At 46.7% G+C, this 25,999-nt stretch overlaps 1 protein-coding gene across 1 annotated transcript; it reads right to left on the bottom strand.

The window, feature by feature from the left end:
* Nucleotides 1–1,465: 1,465 nt before the first annotated feature.
* Nucleotides 1,466–25,745, bottom strand: LOC145363552 (uncharacterized). The gene is made up of 4 exons (XM_080218738.1): nucleotides 25,649–25,745; nucleotides 23,431–24,579; nucleotides 6,800–6,975; nucleotides 1,466–3,750 (listed from the first exon to the last, which is right to left on the bottom strand). The coding sequence occupies exons 2-4, from the start codon at nucleotides 24,468–24,470 to the stop codon at nucleotides 2,921–2,923; spliced, it is 2,046 nt and encodes a 681-aa protein (XP_080074864.1). The 5' UTR covers nucleotides 24,471–24,579; nucleotides 25,649–25,745; the 3' UTR covers nucleotides 1,466–2,920.
* Between the last annotated feature and the right edge of the window lie 254 nt (nucleotides 25,746–25,999).

Below are 25,999 nucleotides of genomic sequence, written 5' to 3'. Positions count from 1 at the left end.
CCCCTGCGGTGCCCAACGAGCATGGATGGCGTCAACTGCGCTCACAAATGTTGGAGACGGGAGGAACTTTGAGTCTGTCTGAAGCTCAATCTTCAGTCACACAAAGCCCGCTCTCTGATTGGCTGGAGGACCAGAGTCTTTCCGGTCCTCCAACTCTTCCCATTGGTCAACACCTGAGCATGATGGTCAGGCATTGGGATCTCCTCCGCAGACCCGGGAGCCCCGCCCCCACCCATTGCTCCCCTCCCCCCTGCCCCTCCTCGAGCCAAGGTTTCCAGACAAGTGGCTGGCAGCTCCGGCCAGAGCGAGAAGCCGCTCGGTGATCTCCCCCTCCCCCCCGCAGCCCGGGACTGCACATGTCCAAGGGAGAGGGGAAGCTGCACATGTGCGGGGGAGAAACTAGAATTGTCTGTTCTGAATTCCTACGTTGTACCGACAATGATGACTTTTGTAAATTCCTTTTTCGGGATGTCAGGAGGTGAGGATTTACGGACAAATCTCAAACCAAACATCACAACACCTGATAGAATCACTCAATTCATTTAGAGTCATAGAGGTTCACAGCATGGAAACAGGCCCTTCGGCCCAAGTTAGCATGGCTAATCAAGCTAACCCGCACATCTTTGGACTGTGGGAGGAAACCGGAGCATCTGGAAGTGACCCACGCAGACACGAGGAGAACGTGCAAACTCCGCACAGACAGCGACCCAAGCCGGGAATCCAACCTGGGTCCCTGGAGCTGTGAAGCAGCATTGCTAAGTACTGCGCCACCGTGCCACCCCTCCCTCCCTTCTCCCTCATGTATGTATCTGGCTTCCCCTCCAATTTAGTCAAGCTCACCTCAAATACTTGTGGTGGCAGCAAGTTCCACATTCTGTCCACTGGCTGGGTAAAGAGGTTTCTTCTGTTAAAACTTATTGATCACACGTCGGCTTACATTAACACTGCAGTGAAGTTACTGTGAAAATTCCTAGTCGCCACACTCCGGCACCTGTTCAGGTACACTGAGGGAGAATTTAACACGGCCAATGCACCTAACCAGCACCAATCCTGGGAGGAAACCGGAGTATTGGAAGAAACCCACGTAGACACGGGGAGAATGTGCAAACTCCACACAGACAGTGACCCAAGCCGGGAATCGAACCCGGGTCCCCGGCGCTGTGAGGCAGCAGTGCTAACCACTGTGTCACCGTGCCGCCACTATGGAACCACTCCGTAATCTTAAAGACTTCCATCAGGTCACCCTTCAGTCTTCTCTTTTCTAGACAAAAGCGGCCCCAGTCTTTCCTGAGGGTTAAATGCTCTCAGTTCTGGGATAATTCTTGTGAATCTTTGTTGCTCCTTCTCCAGTGCTTCTATTTCCTTTTTCTAAATGGAGATCGTTCATGCTGATGGCGACCCCAGTGTCGTCTAACCCTGGTTCCAAACAAGTTGGAAAGAACCTCACAGGTTTACAATTCTATCCCTCTGGAATGGAACCCTGCATAAGGGCTTTAGGAAAGAAATTCTTAGCGAGGGTGCGGAGGAAATTTACAAGAATGACTCCAGGGATGAGGGAGTTGGAGAGACCGGAGCAGCTGAAATTTCTCTCTTTAGATCAGACAGGCATTAAGATTGGGAATGGGGCCATTCAGCCCATTAAGTCCATACCGGCTCTCTGTCGATCAAACCATTGCTCTGTTCTATCCCTGTAGATTTATTCTTCTCGAGCGCAGATCCAATTTTCTTTTGGAAACATTCCATCATCTCTGCTCCTGTTTCCCCGTCTTAGCAAGGGGGTCCCATATTTGCCACTTACTTTAAACATAAACCAAGCTCAGAGAGCATAGAAGGAGGCCATTCTACCCATTATGCCCATGTTGACTCTTTAAATATTACAAGTAACAAGGTCAAGGAAGCCATGTTAACTACGTGTAACTGAAGCTTTATTTTAAAAAATAATAGTGTTAAATTAAATGCTATTGGAAGCTCTAAATAATCAATAATTAATCGTTAGTTATAATAAAAGACTTTTTATTTGATGTAAAAATGTGAAATCTAAATTGCTGTGTGTGTAAAGAATGTGCAGTGAAGAAAATGTACTGGCGAGAGAGACCTTCAAGCTCTGATTGGGCTCAACATTTTGAAATTGTGAATCAGGAATTGTATAGAATCAGATAAAGGGATAATATGGACCAGTTCTATTGTATTCCTGTCTAAGATCATGAGAGAAGGTGGTGTACGTAATTGGGGATCCAACTAAATTAATCTGGTGATCAAATTGATCAACAGTCATGTTACAACAGCCCCAACTCTGACGCGAGGTAATGGTCACTTTGAGGATAAAAGTAGAGGTTCTGAAGGTCTTCTTTGCGAGCCAAATGTTGAAGACTCCCAAGGCTGATTTCCGAAGAAATTACTGTCAGAGGAGGAGCCAGACTCCCGAGGCTGAATTCCACAAGAATTCCTGTCAATGAAGGAGCCAGAGAGGGTTACGCTTCTACAGACTGATCACCCGCATGAAGTTGTAAAAGTCAACGTCTCAAAGTTGTTCAGAAAACCTTTCTCATTCAATAAACTTTTTTTAAATTTACTATCCAGAGAATTCTGCCTTTGCCTTAATTGGTTAAAGTCTTGTCTGAACCAAAGTGAATTTATTCAACAGTAAGTTGGGGGTGGCCAAAATCAATTCAGTTCCAGATAACACAATCAGAGAACAGAGATCTTCAATATAAACACTTGCATTTCTATAGCGCCTTTCACCACCACCGGATGTACCAAAGAGCTTTACAGCCAATGAAGTGCTTCTGAAGTATAGTCACTGTTGTAATGTAGGAAGCACAGCAGCCAATTTACACACAGCAAGATCCCACAAACATGCAGCTGACTGACGTCTCTCAGAAATACGCACGTGGTGGTCTTTCGGTGATTTAAACCTACGTTAGGGCAACTGAGCAGCCCTTTGCTTAGTGTGAACTTGCTGGTGTCTCAGCAGGTTGGATGACTGAGTGAAGCCCTTTCCACAAACAGGGCAAGAGAACGGCCTCTCTCCAGTGTGACTGCGCTGGTGTACCAGGAGGTCATTTGATCGCCTGAAACGTGCCTCACAGTGAGGGCATCCGAAAGGTCTGTCGTCGGTGTGAATGCGTTGATGGGACTTCAGGTCCTGGGAACTTCCATAGGACTTCCCGCAGTCGGTACATATAAACAAGGTCTTGGGTGTGTGAACGTGTTGGTGCCTCAGTAGGTAGGATGACTTAGCGAATCTCTTCCCACACTCGGTGCAGATGAACGGCTTCTCACCGGTGTGGACTTGCTGGTGTGTCATCAGGTCAAATGACTGAGTGAACTCTTTCCCACACTTGGAGCAGATAAACGACTTTTCCTGACTGTGGAGTCTCTTGTGTGTCTGCAGGTTTGTCAAATTAATGAATCCCATCCCGCATTCAGAGCAGGTGAACGGTCGCTCCCCGGTGTGAATTCTCTTGTGTGTCTGCAGATGGGACGACTGAGTGAATCCCTTCCCACAATCGGAGCAGGTGAACGGTCTCTCCCCGGAGTGAATCCGCAGGTGCTTCTGCAGAGCGGATGACTGAGTGAATCCCTTCCCACACTTGGGGCAGATGATCGGCCTCTCCCCGGTGTGACTACGTCGGTGAATTTCCAGTTTGGACGGGTAATTGAATCTCTTCCCACAGTCCACACATTTCAACGGTTCCGCCACAACCTGAACAGTGCTGTTTCCTTCCATGCTCAAAATCCAACGATATTAAGGTCCGGATGGATCGAGAGACTCTTGTCAGATATCGATGTGATACTTGGACTGAGTTTCCAGTCTTCATTAAATATCCTGTTGAAAAACAAATCAGTCAGTACCAGCTATCAATTGAGAAGATACAAAGATCCCACTTGGTTTGAGCTTCGTGCGTATAAATGCTCCCCTTCTAATTCCCAGTAAAGGGAGTTTCCAAAAGCCACCAGTGTGAGTCCAGTCGAGAAATTCACAACATTCTGTCCTCCACAGTGCATCGGATCTCAAACAATGACAAGAGATAGTACAGGAAAGAGGTAGGGAATCTGGTGAATTCGTGCGATGGCAATAATTTCTCCCACAATGTCAGCAAGGTGAAGGAGATAGTCATCGACTTCAGGAAGCATACAGGAGAACGTGCCCCTATCTACCCTATCTATATCAATGGGGATGACGTAGAAATGGTTGAGAGCTTCACATTTTTAGGTGTCCAGAACACAGACAAACTTGTACTGGTCCCTCCATACCAACAGTATAGTTAAGAAAGCCCACCAATATCTCTACTTTCTCAGCAGACCAAGGAATCACAAAAAATCCAAAGATGTGCAGGTTAGGTTGATTGGCCATGCTAACATTGCTCTTTAGTGTACCAGGATGCCTAGGTTAGAGGGATTAGCAGGTAAAACGAGTAGGGATATGTGAGTATGGCCTGGGTGGGATTGTGGTCGGTGCAGACTCGATGGGCCGAAGGGCCTCTTTCTGCACTGTAGGGTTCTATGATTCTATGAAATTTTTCATGGCCGCTTCACCTCTCACCAACTTTTACAGATGCACCATAGAAAGCATTCTTTCTGATTGTATCACAGCTTGGTACGGCTCCTGCTCTGTCCAAGACCACAATTAACTACAACAGTTTGTGAATGCAGCCCAATCCATCAGTCAAACCAGCCTCCTATTCACTGACACTGTCTACACTTCCCGCTGCCTCGGAAAAGCAGCCAGCAGAACTAAGGACCCCACGCACCCCAGACGTTCTCTCTTCCACCTCCTTCAATCAAGAGAATGGTACAAATGTCTGTGGACACGTACCAACCAACTCAAGAACAGCTTCTTCCCTGCTGCTATCAGACTTTTGAATGAACTGACCTCACATTAAGTTGATCTTTCTCTATAGCCTGGTACATTATGCACAAAGAGTCATCTGGACTTGAAACACCAGCTCTTTTCTCTCCTTACAGATGCTGTCAGACCTGCTGAGATTTTCCAACACTTTCTCTTTTGGTTTCAGATTCCAGCATCTGCAGTAATTTGCTTTTATTTAGTACATTCTGCACCCTATCTTTTCCTTCCCTATGCATGGCCTGCTGTGTAGGTATAGCGCACAAGAAACAATACTTTCTGCTGTATATTCACACATGTGACAATAATAAATCAAATCAAATCAAACTAAATTACTGCTGTCTGGGGTAGAACATAAGAAATAGGAGCAGGAGTAGGCCATCTAGCCCTTCGAGCCTGCCCCGCCATTCATAAGATCATGGCTGATCTGAAGTGGATCAGTTCCACTTTCCTGCTCTCTCCCCATAACCCTTAATTCCCTTGTCTACCAAAAACCTATCTACCCGTGTCTTAAATATATTTAGCGAGGTAGCCTCCACCACTTCAACGGGCAGAGAGTTCCAAAGATTCACCACCCTTTGAGTGAACAAGCTCCTCCTCAACTCTGTTCTAAACTGCCCCCCCCTTATCTTGAGGCGGTGCCCTCTAGACCTGCTGTCCTTTCTGAGCGGGAAGAATCTCTCTACCTGTACCCTATCCATCCCCTTCATTATCTTATACATCTCCATAAGATCCCCCCTCATCCTTCTAAACTCCAACAAGTACAGACCCAGCCTATTTAGTCTCTCTTCATAGTCCAACCCCCTCATCTCCGGTATCAGCCTAGTGAACCTCCTCTGCACTCCCTCCAAGGCAAAAATATCCTTGTGCAAGTGCGGCGACCAAAACTGCACACAGTACTCCAGCTGTGGCCTCACCAGTGCCCTGTACAGTTGCAGCAAGACCTCACTGCTTTTATATTGTAGGATGAGCATCATGTGCCCTGCTGCCCGTTGCCAATGAAGATGGCGAGTTTTGGGTGTTTTTTGCAGTCTCCATTTGGTGTTTATGAACTTCTGTGTCTGCATAGGTTTGCTTTGGGTGCCCCAATACCCTCACACAGTCCAAAGATGTGCAGGTTTGGCAGATTAGCAGTGTAAATAAATGGGGTTACAGGGATAGGGTCTGGGTCAGTGCAGGCTCGATGGGCTGAGTGGCCTGCTTTCGAACTCTAGAGATGCCTGGCTGCTGACATGGTGCTCAATCGCCCGTCATACAAAACACAACCTGAACTACGAGGGAATCTCCAAAATCATCTACCTCCACTACCTAGAAGGACCAGTGGAGTAGGTGAATGTGAAAACCATCAAGTCAAAGTCAGATTTGGAGAGGAACTGATATTTCTGACATCCAGAACTAGCTGAGCAGCAATTTACTGCACTTAAATTTGGACTTGAACTAGGACTTGAACTAGCTGAGCAGAAATTTATTGCATTTAAATTTGGGAAGACTTAAGTCATTGTCTTCAGTCCCCACTGCAAACTCCACTCTCTGACCATTGACTCCATCCCTCTCCGGGGCAACTATCCGAGGTGGAACCGGTCTGTTCACATGTTGGTGAAGCAGTTTGATGGACAAGTTGTTCCCATTGAAGAATGAAGAACATTGCCCCTTACAAACATGGCGGCCACGCACGCTCCCATTGCCCCTCACAAACGTGGCGGCGGCGCATGCGCTCTGTCGCACGTCGCCCATTGGCAAAATGGCGGCGGCGGAGTCGAGATTTGGAGGAAAAAGATTGAGGCTCCGCTCCGGGTAATCGGGGACCGGGAATAGGATTTTCTGGCCTTTGCAACTTATACAACATGTTTACGAAGCCTTTCCGTCAACCCGCCGGATCCATAGCTCCCGCTCAGAGCGATTTATTTCACTCACCCAGAGCGCAATCAAGCATCGCCCTATTTCCATTACCTTCATTGCGCATGCTCCACTCGCAGCCCCGCCCCTCATTCATTCTGATTGGTTGGAGGACCAGGCTCTCCCGCTCGGTCCTCCAGCCCTCCCCTTCATTCACTCCGATTGGTTGGAGGACCAGGCGCTCCTCCTGGGTCCTCCAGTCCCGCCCCTCTCTTCCTAATGGTCCGGAGCTGCCGTCAATCAGCCGGGCATTGTGAGGTGTCAGTGTGGCTCACACTCAGAGAGACAATCACCAGGCAAGACTGTTCCCTTCCTGTTGGTTAACACTTCAGTGGTCACGGGCATTCAGCCTCTGACCTTCGGGTAAGCATTCTCCAAGGTGGCCTTCACGACACACGACAGTGCAGAGTCGCTGAGCAGAGACTGATAGCCAAGTTCCGCACACATGAGGACGGTCTCAACAGGGATCTTGGGTTCATGTCGCACTATCTGTAACCCCCGTGACTTGCCTGGGTTTGCAAAACATCACTCACTGTCTGGAGACAGTACACATCTCTTTAACCTGTGATCAGTGCTCCATCCACTCACATTGTCGGCCACTTTAGGACTTGAACAGCAGGTTAGGTGTAAAGATTCGCATTCTAATCAGTAATCTGTAAACTGTCTGTGCTTTATATGCTCTGTCTGAGGCCAGAACTCTCCATTCACCTGACGAAGGGACAAATCCGAAAGCTAGTGAGTTTACTATCAAATAAATCGGTTGGACTTAAACCTGGTGTTGTCAGACTTTTTACAGTGTTTACCCCAGTCCAACGCCGGCATATCCACATCAGAGAGTGCAGACAGAGATGGACAATGAGGGAGAGTTAACCTGAGTCACATTCACATTGCATTGTATTTTTGACTTTGAGAAGACTGCTTCAGTACTGTGACAGAGGTACAACACAAATGCCACCTACCCCACTTCACATTCAGTTCAAGGGCTATTGGAAATGGACAATAAAGGCTGACCCAGCCATCGATGACTTCATCCCATTGATGAAATTCAGGTTATTTTGAACAGCTACTGGACTCAGTCAGTCATCCAGTATACAGTTAAACAGTATATTACTTCCCGTGACATCCATCACGTGTCAACATCTAGTAAGACCTGCACATTCATAAGAACATAAGAAATAGGAGCAGGAGTAGGCCATCTAGCCCTTTGAGCCTGCCCCGCCATTCAATAAGATCATGGCTGATCTGTCGTGGCTCAGTTCCACATTCCCGCCCTCTCCCCATAACCCTTAATCCCCTCTCTTATCAAAAACCCATCAACCCGCGTCTTAAAAATATTTAGCGAGGCAGCCTCCACCACTTCAACGGGCAGAGAATTCCAGAGATTCACCACCCTTTGAGTGAAGAAGTTCCTCCTCAACTCCGTTCTAAACCGTCCCCACTTTATCTTGAGGCTGTGCCCCCTAGTCCTACTGTCTTTTTTGAGCGGGAAGAGTCTCTTCACCTCTATCCTATCCATCCCATTCATCATCTTATACGTCTCAATGAGATCTCCCCTCATTCTTCTAAACTCCAATGAGTACAAGCCTAGTTTATTCAGCCTCTCCTCATAGCTCAATCCCCTCAACTCCGGTATCAGCCTAGTAAACCTCCTCTGCACTCCCTCCAAGGCCAAAATATCTTTGCGCAGGTGCGGCGCCCAAAACTGCACACAGTACTCCAGCTGTGGGCTCACCAATGCCCTATACAGCTGCAGCAAGACCTCCCTACTTTTATATTCAATCCCCTTCGCTATGAAGGCCAGCATCCCATTTGCCTTCCTGACCATCTGCTGCACCTGCAAGCTGGGTTTTTGCGACTCATGCACAAGGACCCCGAGGTCCCTCTGCACTGTCGCCTGCTGCAGTTTTTCACCCCGTAAGTAATAGTCCTTCCTACCATTCTTCCTACCAAAGTGGACCACCTCACACTTGCCAACATTAAATTCCATTTGCCATTTCCTGGCCCATTCGCCCAGCCTATCTAGATCCTTCTGCAGACTCTCCACACCCTCCGCACAATTTGCCGTTCCCCCAATCTTGGTGTCATCAGCAAATTTCGACACCCTACACTCGGTTCCCTCCTCCAGATCATCTATATAAATGGTAAAAAGCTGAGGCCCCAGCACCGACCCCTGAGGCACTCCACTAGTCACCATCCGCCAATCCGAATAGCACCCGTTGACCCCCACTCTCTGCCTCCTATTTGACAACCAATCCTCTATCCACGCTAACACCCTACCCCCAACTCCATGTCCCTCGACCTTCTGCAATAACCTCTTGTGAGGTACTTTGTCAAATGCCTTCTGAAAATCCAGAAAGACCACATCCACCGGCTCGCCTCTATCCACCGCCCTAGACACATCCTCATAGAACTCCAGTAAATTTGTCAGACATGACTTTCCTTTAATAAAACCATGCTGCGTCCGCTCTATCAAGCAATTGCCTTCAAGATGCCTCGCAATTTCCTCCTTAATGACGGATTCTAACATTTTACCTACCACAGACGTTAAACTAACCGGCCTATAATTCCCCGCCTTTTGCCTGGCACCCTTCTTAAACAACGGCGTAACATTAGCCGTTTTCCAATCTTCCGGCACTTCCCCGGAATCCAGTGATGTCTGGAAAATAACCACCAAAGCATCCACTATCACCTCCGCCATTTCTTTCAGAACCCTCGGATGCATTCCATCCGGTCCTGGGGACTTGTCCACAATCAGCCCCTCCAGTCTGTCGAGCACCGCCCCTCTAGTAACAGTAATGTCATTAAGACCCTCCAGTCCTACCACCTTTCCATCACTGACACCCGGCAAATTATTCATTCAGGTTGGACCTGTGTAATGGAATGTGCCAAAGAATCTAAAATTTACCCTTGACATTAGTTGGCCGCCTTATTGTCAATTGCGTTGAATCATAGAATCCTTACAGTGCAGAAGGAGGATATTTGGCCCAACGAGTCTGCACTGACCAAAATCCCACCCAAGCCCTATTCCCATAATGCCACATTTACCCTAGTAGTCCCCCTGACATTACGGTCAATTTAGCATAGCCTATCAACCTAACCTATACATCTTTGGACTGTGGAAGGAAATCAGAGGAAACCTATGCACACGGGGGAGAGTGTGCAATCACCATATAATAGTGACCCAAGACCAGACTTTAACCCAGGTCCCTGGCACTGAGGCAGCAGTGCTAATCAGTGTGCCACCATGCTGCTCTTTGGATAACCACACCAACATCATGATTACAATACATTGATTTTGAACATAATTATCTGACTGGTTTTGTCAATAGTTCCCTCAAATGAAAACTTCTGGTCCCTTCTACCTTAGAACATAGAACATAAGAACATTACAGCACAGTACAGGCCCTTCAGACTTCGATGTTGCACCAACCTGTGAAAACCAATCTAAAGCCCATCTAACCTACACTATTCCAATATCATCCATATGTTTATCCAATGACCATTTAAATGCCCTTAATGTTGGCGAGTCCACTACTGTTGCAGGCAGGGCATTCCATGCCCTGACTATTCCCTGAGTAAAGAACCTACCTCTGACATCTGTCCTATATCTATCATCCCTCAATTTAAAGCTATGTCCCCTCGTGCTAGCCATCACCATCCGAGGAAAAAGGCTTACACTGTCCACCCTATCTAACCCTCTGATCATCTTATATGCCTCTCTTAAGTCACCTCTTAACCTTCCTCTCTCTAATGAGAACAGCCTCAAGTCCCTCAGCCTTTCCTCATAAGTTTATGAGGAAAGTTTATGGTTTCCCACCATACCAGACAACATCCTGGTAAACCTACTCTGCACCCTTTCCAATGCTTCCCATGCTTCCTATAATGTGTGTTCAGAACTGTACACAATACTCCAAGTGCGGCCGCACCAGAGTTTTGTACAGCTGCAACATGACCTCATGGCTCCGAAACTCAATCCCTCTACCAATAAATGGTAACACATCATACACCTTCTTAATAACCCTTTCAATCTGGGTACCAACTTTCAGGGATCTCTGCACATGGACACCGAGATCTCTCTGCTCATCCACACTACCAAGTATCTTACCATTAGCCCAGTACTCTGTATTCCTGTTGCTCCTTCCAAAGTGAATCACTTCACACTTTTCTGCATTAATCTCCATTTGCCACCTCTCAGCCCAGCTATGTCCCTCTGTAACCTGCAAAATTCTTCCGCACTGTCCACAACTCCACTGACTTTAGTGTCATCTGCAGATTTACTAACCCAGCCTTTTAGGTCCTCATCCAGGTCATTTATAAAAATGACAAACAGCAATGGCCCCAAAACAGATCTTTGCGGTACACCACTAGTAACTGAACTCCAGGATGAACATTTCCCATCAACCACCACCTGTCTTTTTACAGCTAGCCAATTTCTGATCCAAACTGCTAAATCACCCTCAATCCCATGCCTCCCTATCTTCTGCCACAGCTTACCGTGAGGAACCTTATCAAACACTTTACTGAAATCCATATACACCACATCAACTCCTTATCCACCTCTTTGTTCTCCTTCTCAAAGAACTCAATAAGGTTTGTGAGGCACAACCTACCCTTCAGTGCTGACTATCCGTAATCAACTTATTCATTTCTAGATGATTATAAAGCCTATCTCTTATAATCCATTCCAAAACTTTGCTGACAACAGAAGTAAGGCTCACTGGTCTATAATTAACAGGGTTGTCTCTACTCCTGTTCTTGAACAGGGGGACAACATTTGCTATCCTCCAGTTTTCTAGCACTATTCCTGTAGACAATGACGACATAAAGATCAAAGCCAAAGGCTCTGCAATCTCCTCCCTAGGCTCCCAGAAAATCATAGGATAAATCCCATCCGGCCCAGGGGATTTATGTATTTTCATACTTTCCAGAATTGCTAACGCCTCCTCCTTATGAACTTCAAACCCATCTAGTCTAATAGGCTTAGATCAGGTATCCACACTTACTGATCTCAGAAGCTCTGAGCTGATGGTTTCTTGGAGATTAATAGTTGCTCTTTATTCTGGACACTGCCTTCTGGAAGAGAGCATGTTGGAGATGCTTCAGAGTGAATTGGCAAGAGAGGGTCAAATCTGAGGTACTTGGGTTTATATATCTATCTATACATTATAATGGAGTGTTAAAAACCATTACGTAAGGCATCATGGACTTAGTTCACTTGACCACATTCCTTGATTTGAATAGACCATGGTGGCAAAATGATTAGAACTGCTGCTTCACAGTGCCAGGGACAAATTCTAGCCTCGGGTCCCGAGTGTCAGGGGTATTAGCAGGGTAAATATGTGGGGTTACGGGATGGGATTGGTGCAGACTCAATGGGCCAAATGGCTTCCTTCTGTATTGTAAGGAGTCGATGGAGGCAGTCATTGACCATTAAACTTGCCTAGCAAGGCGTCTCATATCAGCGCACAGTCAGCTGCTTCAAAATGCTCGCAATACAGGCAAGTTAGAGATAAAGTCCTGAGTTGTGCAGATTCAGATTGTTGACTAGGTGCCTGGTAAATATCATGGGATTGTCCAGAGCTGTCCACTAGCTGTCTGATCGTAACTAGACTTTGGACCGAAAGACCTGACATATCCACTGAAGCACAATTAATAATGCTTCATGGGGTAACTTCCTTGTCATAGTAGCCACCACTAAATTTCAGTCCCAAAGATTTGGCAGCAAGTGGCTGGAGATCACACAATCTAGTAATTGATTTTTTTTAATTGTCATTATTTAATAAAAGTTTGACATATATTGCTTGCCTCGTGTACTCTTTTCATCCTGGCCCATGGAATTACTTCAGGCTAAAATGAATGATTCACAGCTGTAAACATAATATGTTGGACAAATTGTTCCCACACAAAGCAGTACTCTTTCCTCCTCTCAAGAAGAGGAGCATTCTCGTCAATAAAAGCCACATTTAAATGATATTATTCCTGTAGTACTCAGCAGTCAATGCCAGAGGAGAATCTTGTGTAGAAATTTGGTACAATGGTTAGCACTGCTGCCTCTCAGTGCCAGGGACCTGGGTTCAATTCCTGTCTGTGCAGAGTCTGTACAATCTGTGTGGGTTTCCTCCCACAACCTGAAATATGTGCTGGTTTGGCACATTGCCTATGTTAAATTCTTCCTCAGTGCACCGCACAGGTTAGAGTAGAGGCCCTTCGGCCCTCAGTGTTGTGCCGAGCTATGTCTGAACCCGGGATCAAGCTATCCCACTCTCTATCATTCTGGTGTGTTCCATGTGCCTATCCAATAACCACTTGAAAGTTCCTAAAGTGTCCGACTCCACTATCACAGCAGGCAGTGCATTCCACACCCCAACCACTCTCTGAGTAAAGAATCTACCTCGGACATCCCTCCTATATCTCCCACCATGAACCTTACAGTTATGCCCCCTAGTAACTGCTACAACCACCCGAGGAAATAGTCTCTGCATGTCCCCTCTATCTATCCCCCTCATCATCTTATAAACCTAACCATTCCTCCTCATCTGAGCAGATCCTGTGTATACGGAGGACTTGTCCATAAGGGATGGCTTCTTTTATGTGTTTAGGGTGGAAGCTGGAGAACTGGAGCATCGTGAGGTTTTCTGTGGGTTTGCAGTACAGTGAGGTGCTGAGGTGACTGCCCTTGATGGAGATGCTTATGTCCAAGAATGCAACCGATTCTGCTCAGATGACGAGGATTGCAACAAACACTTCCAGACACTGAAAGATGCCCTCATAAGAACAGGATATGGCGCTCGACTCATCGATCGACGGTTCCAATGCGCCACAGCAAAAAACCGCACCAACCTCCTCAGAAGACAAACACGGGACACAGTGGACAGAGTACCCTTCGTCATCCAGTACTTCACCAGAGCGGAGGAGCTATGACATCTTCTCGGGAGTCTTCAACATGTTATTGATGAAGACAAACATCTCGCCAGGTTCATCCCCACACCCCACTTCTTGCCTTCAAACAACTGCACAACCTCAGACCATTGTTCGCAGCAAACTATCCAGCCTTCAGGAGAACAGTGACCACAACACCACGTAACCCTGCCACAGCAACCTCTGCAAGACATGCTGGATCATCAACATGGATGACATCATTTCACGTGAGAACACCATCCACCAGGTACATGGTACATACTCTTGCAACTCAGCCAATGTTGTCCACCTAATACGCTGCAGGAAAGGATGTCCTGAGGTATGGTACATTGGGGAGACCATACAGACGCTACGACAATGGATAAATGAACACCGCTCGACAATCACCAGGCAAGACTGTTCTCTTCCTGTTGGTGAACACTTCAGCGGTCATGGGCATTCGGCCTCTGATCTTCCGGTAAACGTTCTCCAAGGCGGCCTTCGCGACACACGATAGCACAAAGTCGCTGAGCAGAGACTGAAGGTCAAGTTCTGCACACATGAGGACAACCTCAGCCAGGATCTTGGGTTCATGTCGCACTATCTGTAACCCCCGTGACTTGCCTGGGCTTGCAACAGCTCACTTACTGTCCTGTCTGGAGACAATACACATCTCTTTAACTGATGCTTAATGTTATCTCCACTCACATTGTCTGCACTTTTAAGACTTGAATAGCAGGTTAGCTGTAAAGACTGGCATTCTAATCAGTATTCTATAAACTGTGTGTATCTTTATATGCCCTTTTCTGATCAGAACTTTCCATAAACCTGATGAAGGAACAGCGTTTCCAAAAGCTTGTGGGTTTACTATCAAATAAAGTGGTTGGACTTTAACCTGGTGTTGTGAGATTTCTTACTGACCTCACCTGTAACCATTGAGGATACAAAGATTTCTCTCAAGGCCGCAGAGTTTCCTCCCTGCCTCTCTCAGTATTCTGGGGTATATCCCATCAGGCTCTGGGGACTTGTCTACCTTAATGTTCCTGAAGAACCCCAATACCTCCTCCTTTTTGATCTCAACAAGACTCAAACTATCTACATATCCTTTCTCAGACTCATCATCCACCAAGTCCTTCTCTTTGGTGAATACTGACACAAAGTATTCATTTAATACCTCGCCCATTTCCTCTGGCTCCACGCATAGATTCCCTCCCTTGTCCCCAACCCTCTCCCTGGCTACACTCTTGCTTTTTATATATGTATGAAAACCCTTGGGATTTTCCTTAATCCTGCTGGCCAATGTTTTTTCGTGACCCCTTTTCGCCCTCTTTACTCCTTGCTTCAGTTGCTTTCTACTTTCCTTGTATTCCACACTTGCTTTGTGTATTCCCAGCCTCCTAGTTTTGACAAAGGCTTCTTTTTTCTCTTTGACTAGGCTCACAATATCTCTCATTATCCAAGGTTCCCAAAACTTGCCATACTTATCCTTCATCCTTCCAGGAATGTGCTGGTCCTGAATTCTTTTCAACTTACACTTGAAAGCCCCCCACATGCCAGATATTCATTTGCCCCCAAACTTCTGCCTCCAATCTACATTCTTCAGTTCCTGCCTAATATTGTTATAATTAGCTTTTGCCCAAGTTAGCACCTTAAATTGAGGGCTGCACTTATCTTTATCTATCAGTACTTAAAGCTTACTGAATTGTGGTCACTGTTCCTGAACTGCTCACCTAATGAAATGTCGACCACCTGGCTGGGCTCATTCCCCAATACCAGGTCCAGTATGGCCCCTTTCCTAGTTGGACTATCTACATATTGTTTCAAGAAGCCCTCCTGAGTGCTCTTTATAAACTCTGCACCATCCACGCCCCTAGCACTTAGTGAATAAAGAGAATTATATTGGAATTAACTGGTCACCTCTTTGAAAAAGCTGGCATCGGGAAGATTGGATGGAAGATCTCTTAGACTGCCATGTGACAGAGTTAATACAGTCAATGTATCACAAGATCCCTACAGTGCAGAAGATCGAGCCTGCACTTGCATTCTAATCAGTATTCTGTAAACTGTGTGTGACTTTACATGCCCTTCTCTGATCAAAACCTTCCACACGGCTGCCGAAGGGACACCGTTTCCGAAAGCTTGTGGGATTACTATCAAATAAACTGGTTGGACTCTAACCGGGTGTGAGGAAACCAGAGCACCTAGAAGAGCACCAGCGTCTGCGAAGTTTTGTTTGTATAATAATTTCATACATTGACACTATGGTTTCAAACTATACTGGATCACAAAGCGTGAGATTTTCAGCAACATCATCTCTTTCCATGGTGGGGCGCTGACCCAGCATTCACAGCGGCTTAGAAAGTGCCCTATCTTCGCCGCAGGGTCCTTGCACATGCGTATTGTGGGGGAGTGATTCGAGCATGCGCGGTGCTGCTCTGAGAGCAGGTGAGAAAATGGCGACCGCAGGAGAAAACAGAGTTAGTGGCTGAGCGGGAGGGACGAAGCCGCCGGAGTGGGCAGGAAGGCTTCGCAAACACACGGTGCGGGCCGCAGGCCTGAAATCAGAAACTCGCGGCCTCGCGTTTGAAGCGGACGGACCCGGGGGAGCGTCTGTGCAGAAAGGAGCATGCGCACTCCTCCTGCACCAGGCAGCAGGAGGAGAGAATGTTGAGCATTTCTCTCCTGGACTCAGACTAATGGGTTTTGGAAACTCCTTTTGCAGGACTATTTACAACGGGACTATTTATGCACAAATCTCAAACCAAGGGAAATGTTTATATCTTAATTTATATCCAAGACTGAGAGTGCTGCATTTTTTGTAACTTTTTTACAGGATATTTTACAGAATGGGAAGGATTTGCAGAGCCAGACAACAGATCATATTTTGACAAGAGTCACTCGATTCATTGAAACCTGTATGCTACCAGCAACTGAGTGTAAGTACTAAGTTGCAGGTCTTGTTGCAGTGTTTCTGTGGTGTAGTGGTTATCACATTCGCCTCACACACAAAAATTCCTCTGTGCAAACCCAGGCAGAAACATTTTATGAGCAACACGGTGGCACAATGGTTCGCACCGCTGCCTCACGTCGCCAGGGACCCAGATTCGATTCCTTGCTTGGGTCACTGTCTGTGCTGAGTCTACACATTCTCCCTGTGTCTGTGTGGATTTCCATCCGGTGTTCCTGTTTCCTCTCTTGATAAATCTGCTTCTGTGTCTTATGGAGTCTGCTCTGCCATTCAATCATGGCATTTTTCTCATCCCCATTCTCCTGCCTTTTCCCTATAACCCCTGATCCCCTTATTAATCAAGAACCTATCTATTTCTGTCTTAAAGACACTCAATGGCCTGGCCTCCACAGCCTTCTGCGGCAAAGAGTTCCACAGGTTCACCACTCTCTTGCTGAAGAAATTCCTCCTCATCTCTGTTTTAAAGTCTGAGGTTGTGCCCTCTGGTTCTAGTTTTTCCTACTAGTGGAAACATTCTGTCCAGGTCTTGCAGTACCCTGTATGTTTCAATAAGATCCCCCTTCATCCTTCTAAATTCCACTGAGCACAGATCCAGAGTCCTCAACGGTTCCTCATACGACAAGCTCTTCATTCCAGAGACCATTCTTGTGAACCTGCTGTGGACTCTTTCCAAGGCGAGATCATCCTTCCTTAGATACAGGGCCCCTTTCTGCACTGTAGGGTTTTATGGTTCTACAGTCTCCTATGCAGCACTTTGTCAAAGGCCTTTTGGAAATCTAAATAAGTCACATCCACTGGTTCTCTTTTATCTAACTTCCTTGTTACCGTCTCAAAGAACGCTAACAGATTTGTCAGACATGACCTCCCCTTGATGAAGCCATGTTGACCAGGTCCTATTTTATTATACACTTCCAAGTATTCCGCGATCTCATCTTTAATAATGGACTCTAAAATCTCGCTAATGACTGAAGTCAGATTTCCCTTTCATAAATTCATGCTGATTCTGCCTGATCCTGCCAATGCTTTCTAAATGCTGTGCTATAAAGTCCTTGATAATGGATTCGAGCATCTTCTCCACTGCCAATGTTAAGCTTACTGGTCTGTAACTTCCTGTTTTCTCTCTACCTCCCTTTTTGAATATTGGAATGACATTAGCTACCCTCCAGGGTCTGTTGCAACGTCTATAGAATCCTGAAAGATGACCACCAATGCGCCCACTATTTGTGGAGCCACTTCCTTAAGTACTCTGGGATGTAGATCATTAGGCCCTGGGGATTTATCCACCTTCAATGCCATCAATTTTCCCAGCACCATTTCTCTACTAATATTGATCTCCTTCAATTCTTCCCTCTCACTAAATCTTGCATTCTCCAACATTTCTGGCATTTGATTTGTGTCTGCTTTTGTGGAGACAGAACCAAAGTATGTATTCAATTGTTTGACCATTTCTTTGACCCCTATTATACATTCCCCCCTTCTTTTTGCAGGGTGTCTTCACCAACCCCTTTCTCTTCACATATCTATAGAAGCTCTTAGTGTCGGTCTTTATGTTCCCTGCAAGCTTACTTTCGTTTTTTTTCCCCTTCTTAATCAATCCCTTGGTCCTTCTTTGCTGAATTCTAAACTGCTCCCAATCCTCAGATCTATTATTTTTCTTGGCCAATTTCTGTGCTTCCTCCTTAGATCATTCTAACCTGCTTACCGTCAAATGTTCAACATGGAAGGAGAAGGCACCATTCATAGTGGAGATAAACCGTACAAATGTTTTATGTATGTAGACAAAGCTTCAACCAATCGTCCAGCCTGGTAAGATACAAGCATAGTCACGCTGGGGAATATTCCTGTAAATGTAGAGAAGGGATTCTATTTCCCATTTCGGCTGGAAGTTCATCAGTGTAATCACACTGGGGAGAAATGCTTCCTGTCTGGAAAGGGATTCACTCAGTGATCCACCACTCATGCTGAGACACCAGCGAGTTCACACAGGGGAGAGGCAGTTCACCTGTTCCCAGCGTGGGAAGGGATTCACTCAGTCATCCACCCTGCTGAGACATGAGCAAGTTCACACCAATGAGAGACCATTCACTTGCTCCAAGTGTGGGGAAAGATTCACTTCTTTATCTCATCTGCTGAGACACCAGTGGGTTCACACTGGGGAGAGGTCATTCATCTGCTGTGAATGTGGGAACCCCTGGTGTTTTGGGGACATTCTCCACTGATAGGAATGCTGGGTACAGGAGCTCCACAACAAAAGAACAAAAACAGCCCGGGAAACATGCCCTTCGGCCCAACGAGCCCGCGCCGCCATCTTAACACCACTAGTCTCCCCCTCCACCCATGACCCTTCTCTAATGTTTTATGGCCATCCACATTGAGGGAAACTAATTTAGGGACAATTTATTACTGCCAATCATCTTTGGGGTGTGGGAGGAAACCGGAGCACCCGGAGAAAACCCACGCAAGCACGGGGAGAATGCGCAAACTCCCACAGACACCGGCCCAAATCCATGTGTCTGCACAGCAATCAGTGGTAGTCACTGAGCTGTCGTCTTGCCCAGCGTCTGGCCCAGTTTAGGCACACACTAACGACATGAAGCACTAGGCCAATCTCGAACAACCAAGAGCAGCCCAAGTACAACCCATCGCCTGTATGCCCCTCGTTGGACACAAGGCGGACCGACTTAAAATCTGTGAATGAAGAGAGAAAAAAAAGGTTAAAGTTCATTTATTATCGTCACAAGTGGGCTCACATTAACACTGCAATTAAGTTACTGTGAAAATTTCCCTAGTCACCACACTTCGGCACCTGTTCGGGTACACTGAGGGAGAATTTAGCACGCCAATGCACCTAATCAGCACGTCTTTCAGACTGTGGGAGGAAACCAGAGCACCCGGAGGAAACCCACGCAGACACGGGGAGAACATGCAGACACTGCACAGACAGTGACCCAAGCTGGGAATCAAACCCCGGTCCCTGGCAGCGGTACTAACCCATTGTGCCACCGCAATGTTGTTCATCATTTACAACATTCAGCATCAGAAATTAGTTTACAACAAGATTCTGAACTTTAACTTCAATCTGAAATCGATCTTTGGAACAAACTCTACAATTCAGTGTCTGAGAGGTTCCACTGATTAACATCTCCAATTAGAAAGTGCTGATTAATTCTTTCCGACAATTCTCACTGACTTGCCTATTACACACAGTGACACCTCCATTATTCACCAGAAAGAAAGGGAATGGGAATTGGTGGAGAATCGAGAATTCCCCAATGTTACTCTTCCCTCAGCTTGGGAATGGAGACAAATTCAAATGCAAGTAACGAAATATAAGAAATCACTGTCTAATAACATGACAGCTCAGTGACTATCACTGTTTGCTGTGCAGATACATGGATTTGGGCCAGTGTCTGTGGGAGTTTGCACATTCTCCCCGTGATTGCGTGGGTTTTCTCCGGGTGCTCGGGTTTCCTCCCACATCCCAAAAACGTGCTCTTAGGCTGATTGGTGTAACAAATTGTCCCTAAATTAGTCTTCCCTCAATCTTCCCCAATAGGTGTAGACAAAGGTCATGGGTAGAGGAGGGCACTCAGAATGTTAAAATGGCGGCGCGGGCTCGTTGGGCCGAAGGGCCTGTTTCCCGTGCTGTGTTGTTCTTTGTAATAACCTTGTAAACATTTCAGAAATGTAAATATTACAGAAACATCTCTCTCTCTGTCAAATGAAGAACGCTTGCATAGCAGCTTGCTGCCTGACAAACACAGGACAGACCTGTTACCTCTGCCAAGGGGCACGGCTCCAGCACAGATCCTGAAACAGGGCATTTCGAATCCTAATATGGTTGGATCTTACGACCCACACATAACTCACTGTCTGTGTAAAGGTTAATCCAGGCTCTCGAGGACAAAGGGGTTTTGAAGTGATCCGTACTAGCTTCAACCCACCATCCACACTCTGGTTCATACCAGTTAACCATTCAGAGGGGACTGCCGCCACCAGCTATACAGACCAGCACTCACTCTGCGTCATCCGTTTGTCTTCCTGGACTGGTAAACCATTCTCACCTGACAAGGGGCCATGTGTTTTCCTGTCTATTTAGCTTCCACGTCATACTTAAACTGTTGCTTCTCAATAAACTAATTTAAAATCACTTCTGAGCTCAACCCGGGCGTAATCTGTAACTCCGGGACCTAAATCTTACCAGCCACAATGAAAAGGGCAGATCTCATCACCACATTATAGAAGAAGATGTAGAACCACTGGATAGGATCCAGAGTAGATTTATAAAAATGATAAAGGAGATATACAGGTAAACATTATCAGGAAAGGGTTTCACCTGAGACAATAAGGCTGAGGCTAAACAAAAGACAGCGGAAGTAAAATACTGCAGATGTTGGAATCTGAAACTCAGCAGGTCTGACAGCATCTGTGAAGAGAGAATAGAGCCAGTGTTTCGAGTCTGGATGACCTTTCGTCAGAGCTGTCACTCCTTGTGAACATGTCTGTGTGTCAACGTAATTCAATTGTCCAAACAGGTAAACACGTTTTGTAACATCACAAACAATAGATGTGCTGCTTCAAATTAAAATGTTACAGAGGAAAAGTGACAAAGATGTGGAAGCAGAATTTGTCCCTTTCCATTTATGCGTTACAACAAGTACTTACATTTATATAGCAGCTCCACCTAACGAACAAAGAACGATACAGCGCAGGAACAGGCCCTTCAGCCCTCCAAGCCTGCACCGATCATACTATCGATTTAACTAAAACCCCTATCCTTCCGGGGACCATATCCCTCTATTCCTGTCCTATTCACGTAAGAATAAGGCCCACAAAATCATTGTGTACCAAAGTATAACACTGTGCCACGTGCTGTATTTTAGCTTAGACGACAAAAAGCTTGGTCAAAACGGTAGGTTTTACAGAGAGTCTTCAATGAGGAGAGTGAGGTAGATAGCATTGTCTAGGAAGGGAATTCCTCGGGAACTCTTCCCGCTCAAAAAAGACAGTAGGACTAGGGGGCACAGCCTCAAGATAAAGGGGAGGCGGTTTAGAACGGAGTTGAGGAGGAACTTCTTCACTCAAAGGGTGGTGAATCTCTGGAATTCTCTGCCCGTTGAAGTGGTGGAGGCTGCCTCGCTAAATATTTTTAAGAAGCGGGTTGATGGGTTTTTGATAAGAGAAGGGATTAAGGGTTATGGGGAGAGGGCGGGAAAGTGGAACTGAGCCACGACAGATCAGCCATGATCTTATTGAATGGCGGGGCAGGCTCGAAGGGCTAGATGGCCTACTCCTGCTCCTATTTCTTATGTTCTTATGTTCTTATGAATTCCAGAGATTAGGGCCTCAGCAACCAGACATTTGGTCACCAGTGTTGGAGTGATTCTGACAGGGAATGTAGAAGAGATCAGAGTCAGAGGAGCACAGATGTCTCTGAGACTTGTGGAGTTTGGGAAGATTACAGAAATAGGGAGGGGTGAAGCCCTGGTGGCGTTTGAATACAAGGATGAAAATAATATAAAGATCTTAGGTGACTGAGAGCCAATGCAGGTCAGTGAGCAGAGGGGATTTGGACTTGCTGTAATACCCAGGTAGTAGAGTTTTGGATGAACAAGTTTACAGAGGGTAAAATGTCCACTTACATTCCAGAGCTGACATTCTGCTGGATCAGCGCTGCCCTGTTTCCCAGACCAATATTGATCCTTTACAAGGTGCTGTTCACAGAACTACACACAGTCCTCCAGTTGGGATCAAACTAGGGCTATGTATTGCTGTAACAAACCTTTCTGTAACAGCCTGTAATAGTTTGTACAGATTGTATATATCAACTAGGAAAAATGAAGATATTCCTGCTCAAAAATAGGTTTTCCTTTAAATATTCAAAATGAAATGTTAAAGAAATAAATATTGTTAATACTAAAAGCTGAGTAAGAATCCCGACACTAGCTCTTCATGTCTTTGGATCGGACAAATGTTGTTAATTTTTCACACACTGCGCGTGGACAGCCCCCTGTTTCGATAGAATCATTTTTGAAACTCAGTTTTCACAAGGGAACGGGACAATGATTTGAAATGTAACATCTCACAGTGATGAAGGAAGAGAATAATTTTGGGATAAACTTGACAGTACTTTGAAAAGGCTGGCCTCAGGAGATGGGCTGAAGGGCCTCTTAACCAACTGCGGAATTGCACGATTCAGTTGCTGGATCCACGACATTCAGCATTGTGGTACAGTGGTTACGCATTGATGCTTGACAGTTCCAGGAAACAAGATTAGATTCTGGCCTTGAGGGATTGTCTGCGTGGAGCACAAGGGTCTTTTGGTGAGTGGGTGCAGGCTCGATGGGCCGAATTGCCTCCTTTAGCACGTCAGGGATTCTATTCTTTGGTTCAAATATCTCACCGCAATTCTATTGCTGCAAAACACGATCTTGACGCGCACAACGATGGATTGTAACGAATCCCTTTTGGCTACTTTCAGCAAGAGTGTTTCTGTAGTGGGGTGGTTATCACGTTTGTCTAAGTGTGAAAGATCCCTGTTTCAAGATCAAGCAGATGAGGCAAAAAAATGAATAATTTGCATTTATTGTTTAATATTTGTTACTGCTGGGACACAAGATACTCCCAACCGGCTCAAACCCCGGTGTTTATTTGTACCGTCTCTCCGTCTTTTACACAATTGCGTTGGCTACGTTCAAATGGTGCAGTGTTCCAGCTGTTGGGTTTACGTTGTGCATCAGGTAGGCTTTGATTTTTCAGAAACAGACCCAATTAGCTTAGTTCACCCCAAGATACAACAGGAAAATCTCATCCCTGTAGTCACTTGTGAACTCGCTGGTGTAGCAGCAGGTTGGCTGACTGCATGAATCCTTTCCCACACACAGAGCAGGTGAACGGCCTCTCCCCAGTGTGAATGCGTCGGTGTGTCCGCAGGTGGGATGACTGAGTGAATCCCTTCCCGCACTCGGAGCAGGTGAATGGCCTCTCTCCCGTGTGGGTGCGCTGGTGTGTCAGCAGGTGGGATGACCGAGTGAATCCCTTCCCACACTTGGAGCAGGTGAACGGCCTCTCTCCTGTGTGGATGCGCTGGTGTTCCAGCAGGGTGGACAATCGAGTGAATCCCTTCCCACACTCGGGACAATTGAAGGGTTTCTCCCCGGTGTGAACTCGCTGATGTACAATCAGGTCAGACGATCGCCTGAACCCAGTCCCGCAGTGAGAGCACCTGAACGGCCTCTCCCCTGTGTGAACACGTCGGTGAAACATCAGTTCCCAGGAACACTTATAGCACTTCTCACAGTTTGGACATTTAAAAGGTCTCTCTCCGGTGTGAATTCTCTGGTGTGTCCGCAGGTGGGACGAATGAGCAAATCCCTTCCCACAATCGGAGCAGACGAACGGCCTCTCCCCAGTGTGAATTCTCTGGTGTACAGTGAGGACAGGTAACGTCTTGAACCCAGTCCCACAGTGAGAGCACTTGAAAGGTCTCTCGTCACTGTGAGCACGTTGATGGCCAGTCAGTTCCCGGGAACTTTTGTAGCACTTGCCACAGTCTGGACATTTAAAGGGTCTCTCGTCACTGTGAACCTGTCGGTGTTGCAGCAGGGAGGATGAGCAAGTGAATCCCTTCCCACACTCCGAGCAGGTGAACGGCCTCTCCCCAGTGTGACTGCGTTGGTGAATGTCCAACTCAGATGGGTAATTAAATCCCTTCCCACAGTCCCCACACTTCCACAGCTTCTCCCTGTGGTGACTGCATGTATGTTTCGACAGTTCAGAGGACTGACTAAAGCCTTGTGCACACACAGAGCATGTAGGTGGTTTCCTCTCTGCACCGAGAACAGTGCTTTTTCCTTCCATGTTCAAATATGATGGTTAAACAGGCTGCAATAACTTAGGTGACTCTGTAAAATTTTGACGTGATATTTGGTTTGAGTTTCCTGACTGCAAATCCTCCTCTTCTAAAACCCTGTGAAATTGATTTAAAACAGACAAAAGGAAGTGAGAGAGAACCCACAAAAACACAAAGGCAGATTGTGAAATTAAGCTGAATGAATCTGGTAAATTGTGGGGCCAGTGTGAGGAAAAAGTGACCATGAAAATTGCTGGATTGTCGTAAAACCCAAACTGATTCATTAATGTCCTTCAGGGAAGGAAACCTGCCACCCAGTCTCGATCCACACAAACACTGGCTCGAAGGGAAAAGACAGCAAGGGAGCAAAGGGACAGAGTGAGTGAGGCAAGTGGTACAGAATAATTATTTTACATATCTACAACTCAACAAGCCCCTTTATTCGTGGGTGATGTCTCCTCTCGTTCGCGAGTTGCTCACAGTAAGAAGTCTCACAACACCAAGTTAAAGTCCAACAGGTTTATTTGTAGCAAATGCCACTAGCTTTTGGAAGTGGCTGTTCCTTCCTCAGAACTCCCACCCAGCTGACGAAGGAACAGCCAGTTCCGAAAGCTAGTGGCTTTTGCTACAAATAAACCTGTTGGACTTTAACTTGGTGTTGTGAGACTTTTTACTCTGTTTGCCCCAGTCCAACGCCAGCATCTCTACATTTCTGCCAAATATTTGCACACGAGCTGCAGATGTTTGGACACATGGGGCAGGAGGTCCCATGAGGTAATGACATTGGTGAGCAGAATATGCTTTCTTTTCTTACTGTCTTTGCTGCCACTTTGCCTCATCAATTAGCTATCAGGCTCTTGTGCAAACCAGGGTAGTGGAGGGTCAGATTGCCCAGGTCAGAGGGTTGATGCAGTTTGATGGACAAGTGGTCTCCAATTCTGAACAATAGGGAACAAGTCCCCCGCCCACTCATTGACAACATTGCCCCATACAAAGATGGTCACCACACAGGCTCCCTGCAGCATTGTGCCCCCAATAAAGATGGCGGCCACACATGCGCACTTATGCAGCTTCCCACTAAATGGCGGCAGTCAGCCCAGGCCCAACACTACAAATAACGTCTGCATTTGTTACAAACGGAGGGAGGTCCGGGGTTTAGGTTTTGGTAAGGTGGCTCTCCACTCACCCGCCAGATCGATCGCTCGCTCGCTACACACCGGCCTCCACTCGTACTGATCTCGAATCCGAATTAAAACCAACCGTCCCCATTACCCGCACTTTAGACTCGGTACTTGAGACCCGGGCCTCTCGTTCACCGGTTGGAGGACCAGCGGCTCCACGCTCGGTCCTCCAGCCCCGCCCCCTCCCCTCATTCACTCCGATTGGTCGGAGGACCAGCCGCTCCACGCTCGGTCCTCCAGCCCCGCCCCCTCCCTCATTCACTCCGATTGGTCGGAGGACCAGCCGCCTCCCCGCTCGGTCCTCCAGCCCCGTCCCCTCCCCTCATTCACTCCGATTGGTCGGAGGACCAGCCGCC

This window comes from Carcharhinus amblyrhynchos, unplaced genomic scaffold (assembly GCF_965287045.1).
Source record: "Carcharhinus amblyrhynchos unplaced genomic scaffold, sCarAmb.v2.hapA scaffold_39, whole genome shotgun sequence".
Classification (NCBI taxonomy): Eukaryota; Metazoa; Chordata; class Chondrichthyes; order Carcharhiniformes; family Carcharhinidae; genus Carcharhinus; species Carcharhinus amblyrhynchos.
Note: the sequence above shows the minus strand (reverse complement) of the source record. Positions and strands in the feature narration are given on the sequence as shown.

What these genes read in the sequence shown, in the direction of transcription:
- LOC145363552 (XM_080218738.1), bottom strand. Translation starts at nt 24,470, where the DNA reads ATGGAAGGAAAAAGCACTGTTCTCGGTGCAGAGAGGAAACCACCTACA. An exon ending in CACCAGCGAGTTCACAAGTG is followed by an intron (nt 6,976 to 23,430) that starts ACTACAGGGATG and finishes GATTGACGGCAG; the next exon opens with CTCCGGACCATTAGGAAGAG. An exon ending in GTGGAGCATGCGCAATGAAG is followed by an intron (nt 3,751 to 6,799) that starts GTAATGGAAATA and finishes CATCCGGACCTT; the next exon opens with AATATCGTTGGATTTTGAGC.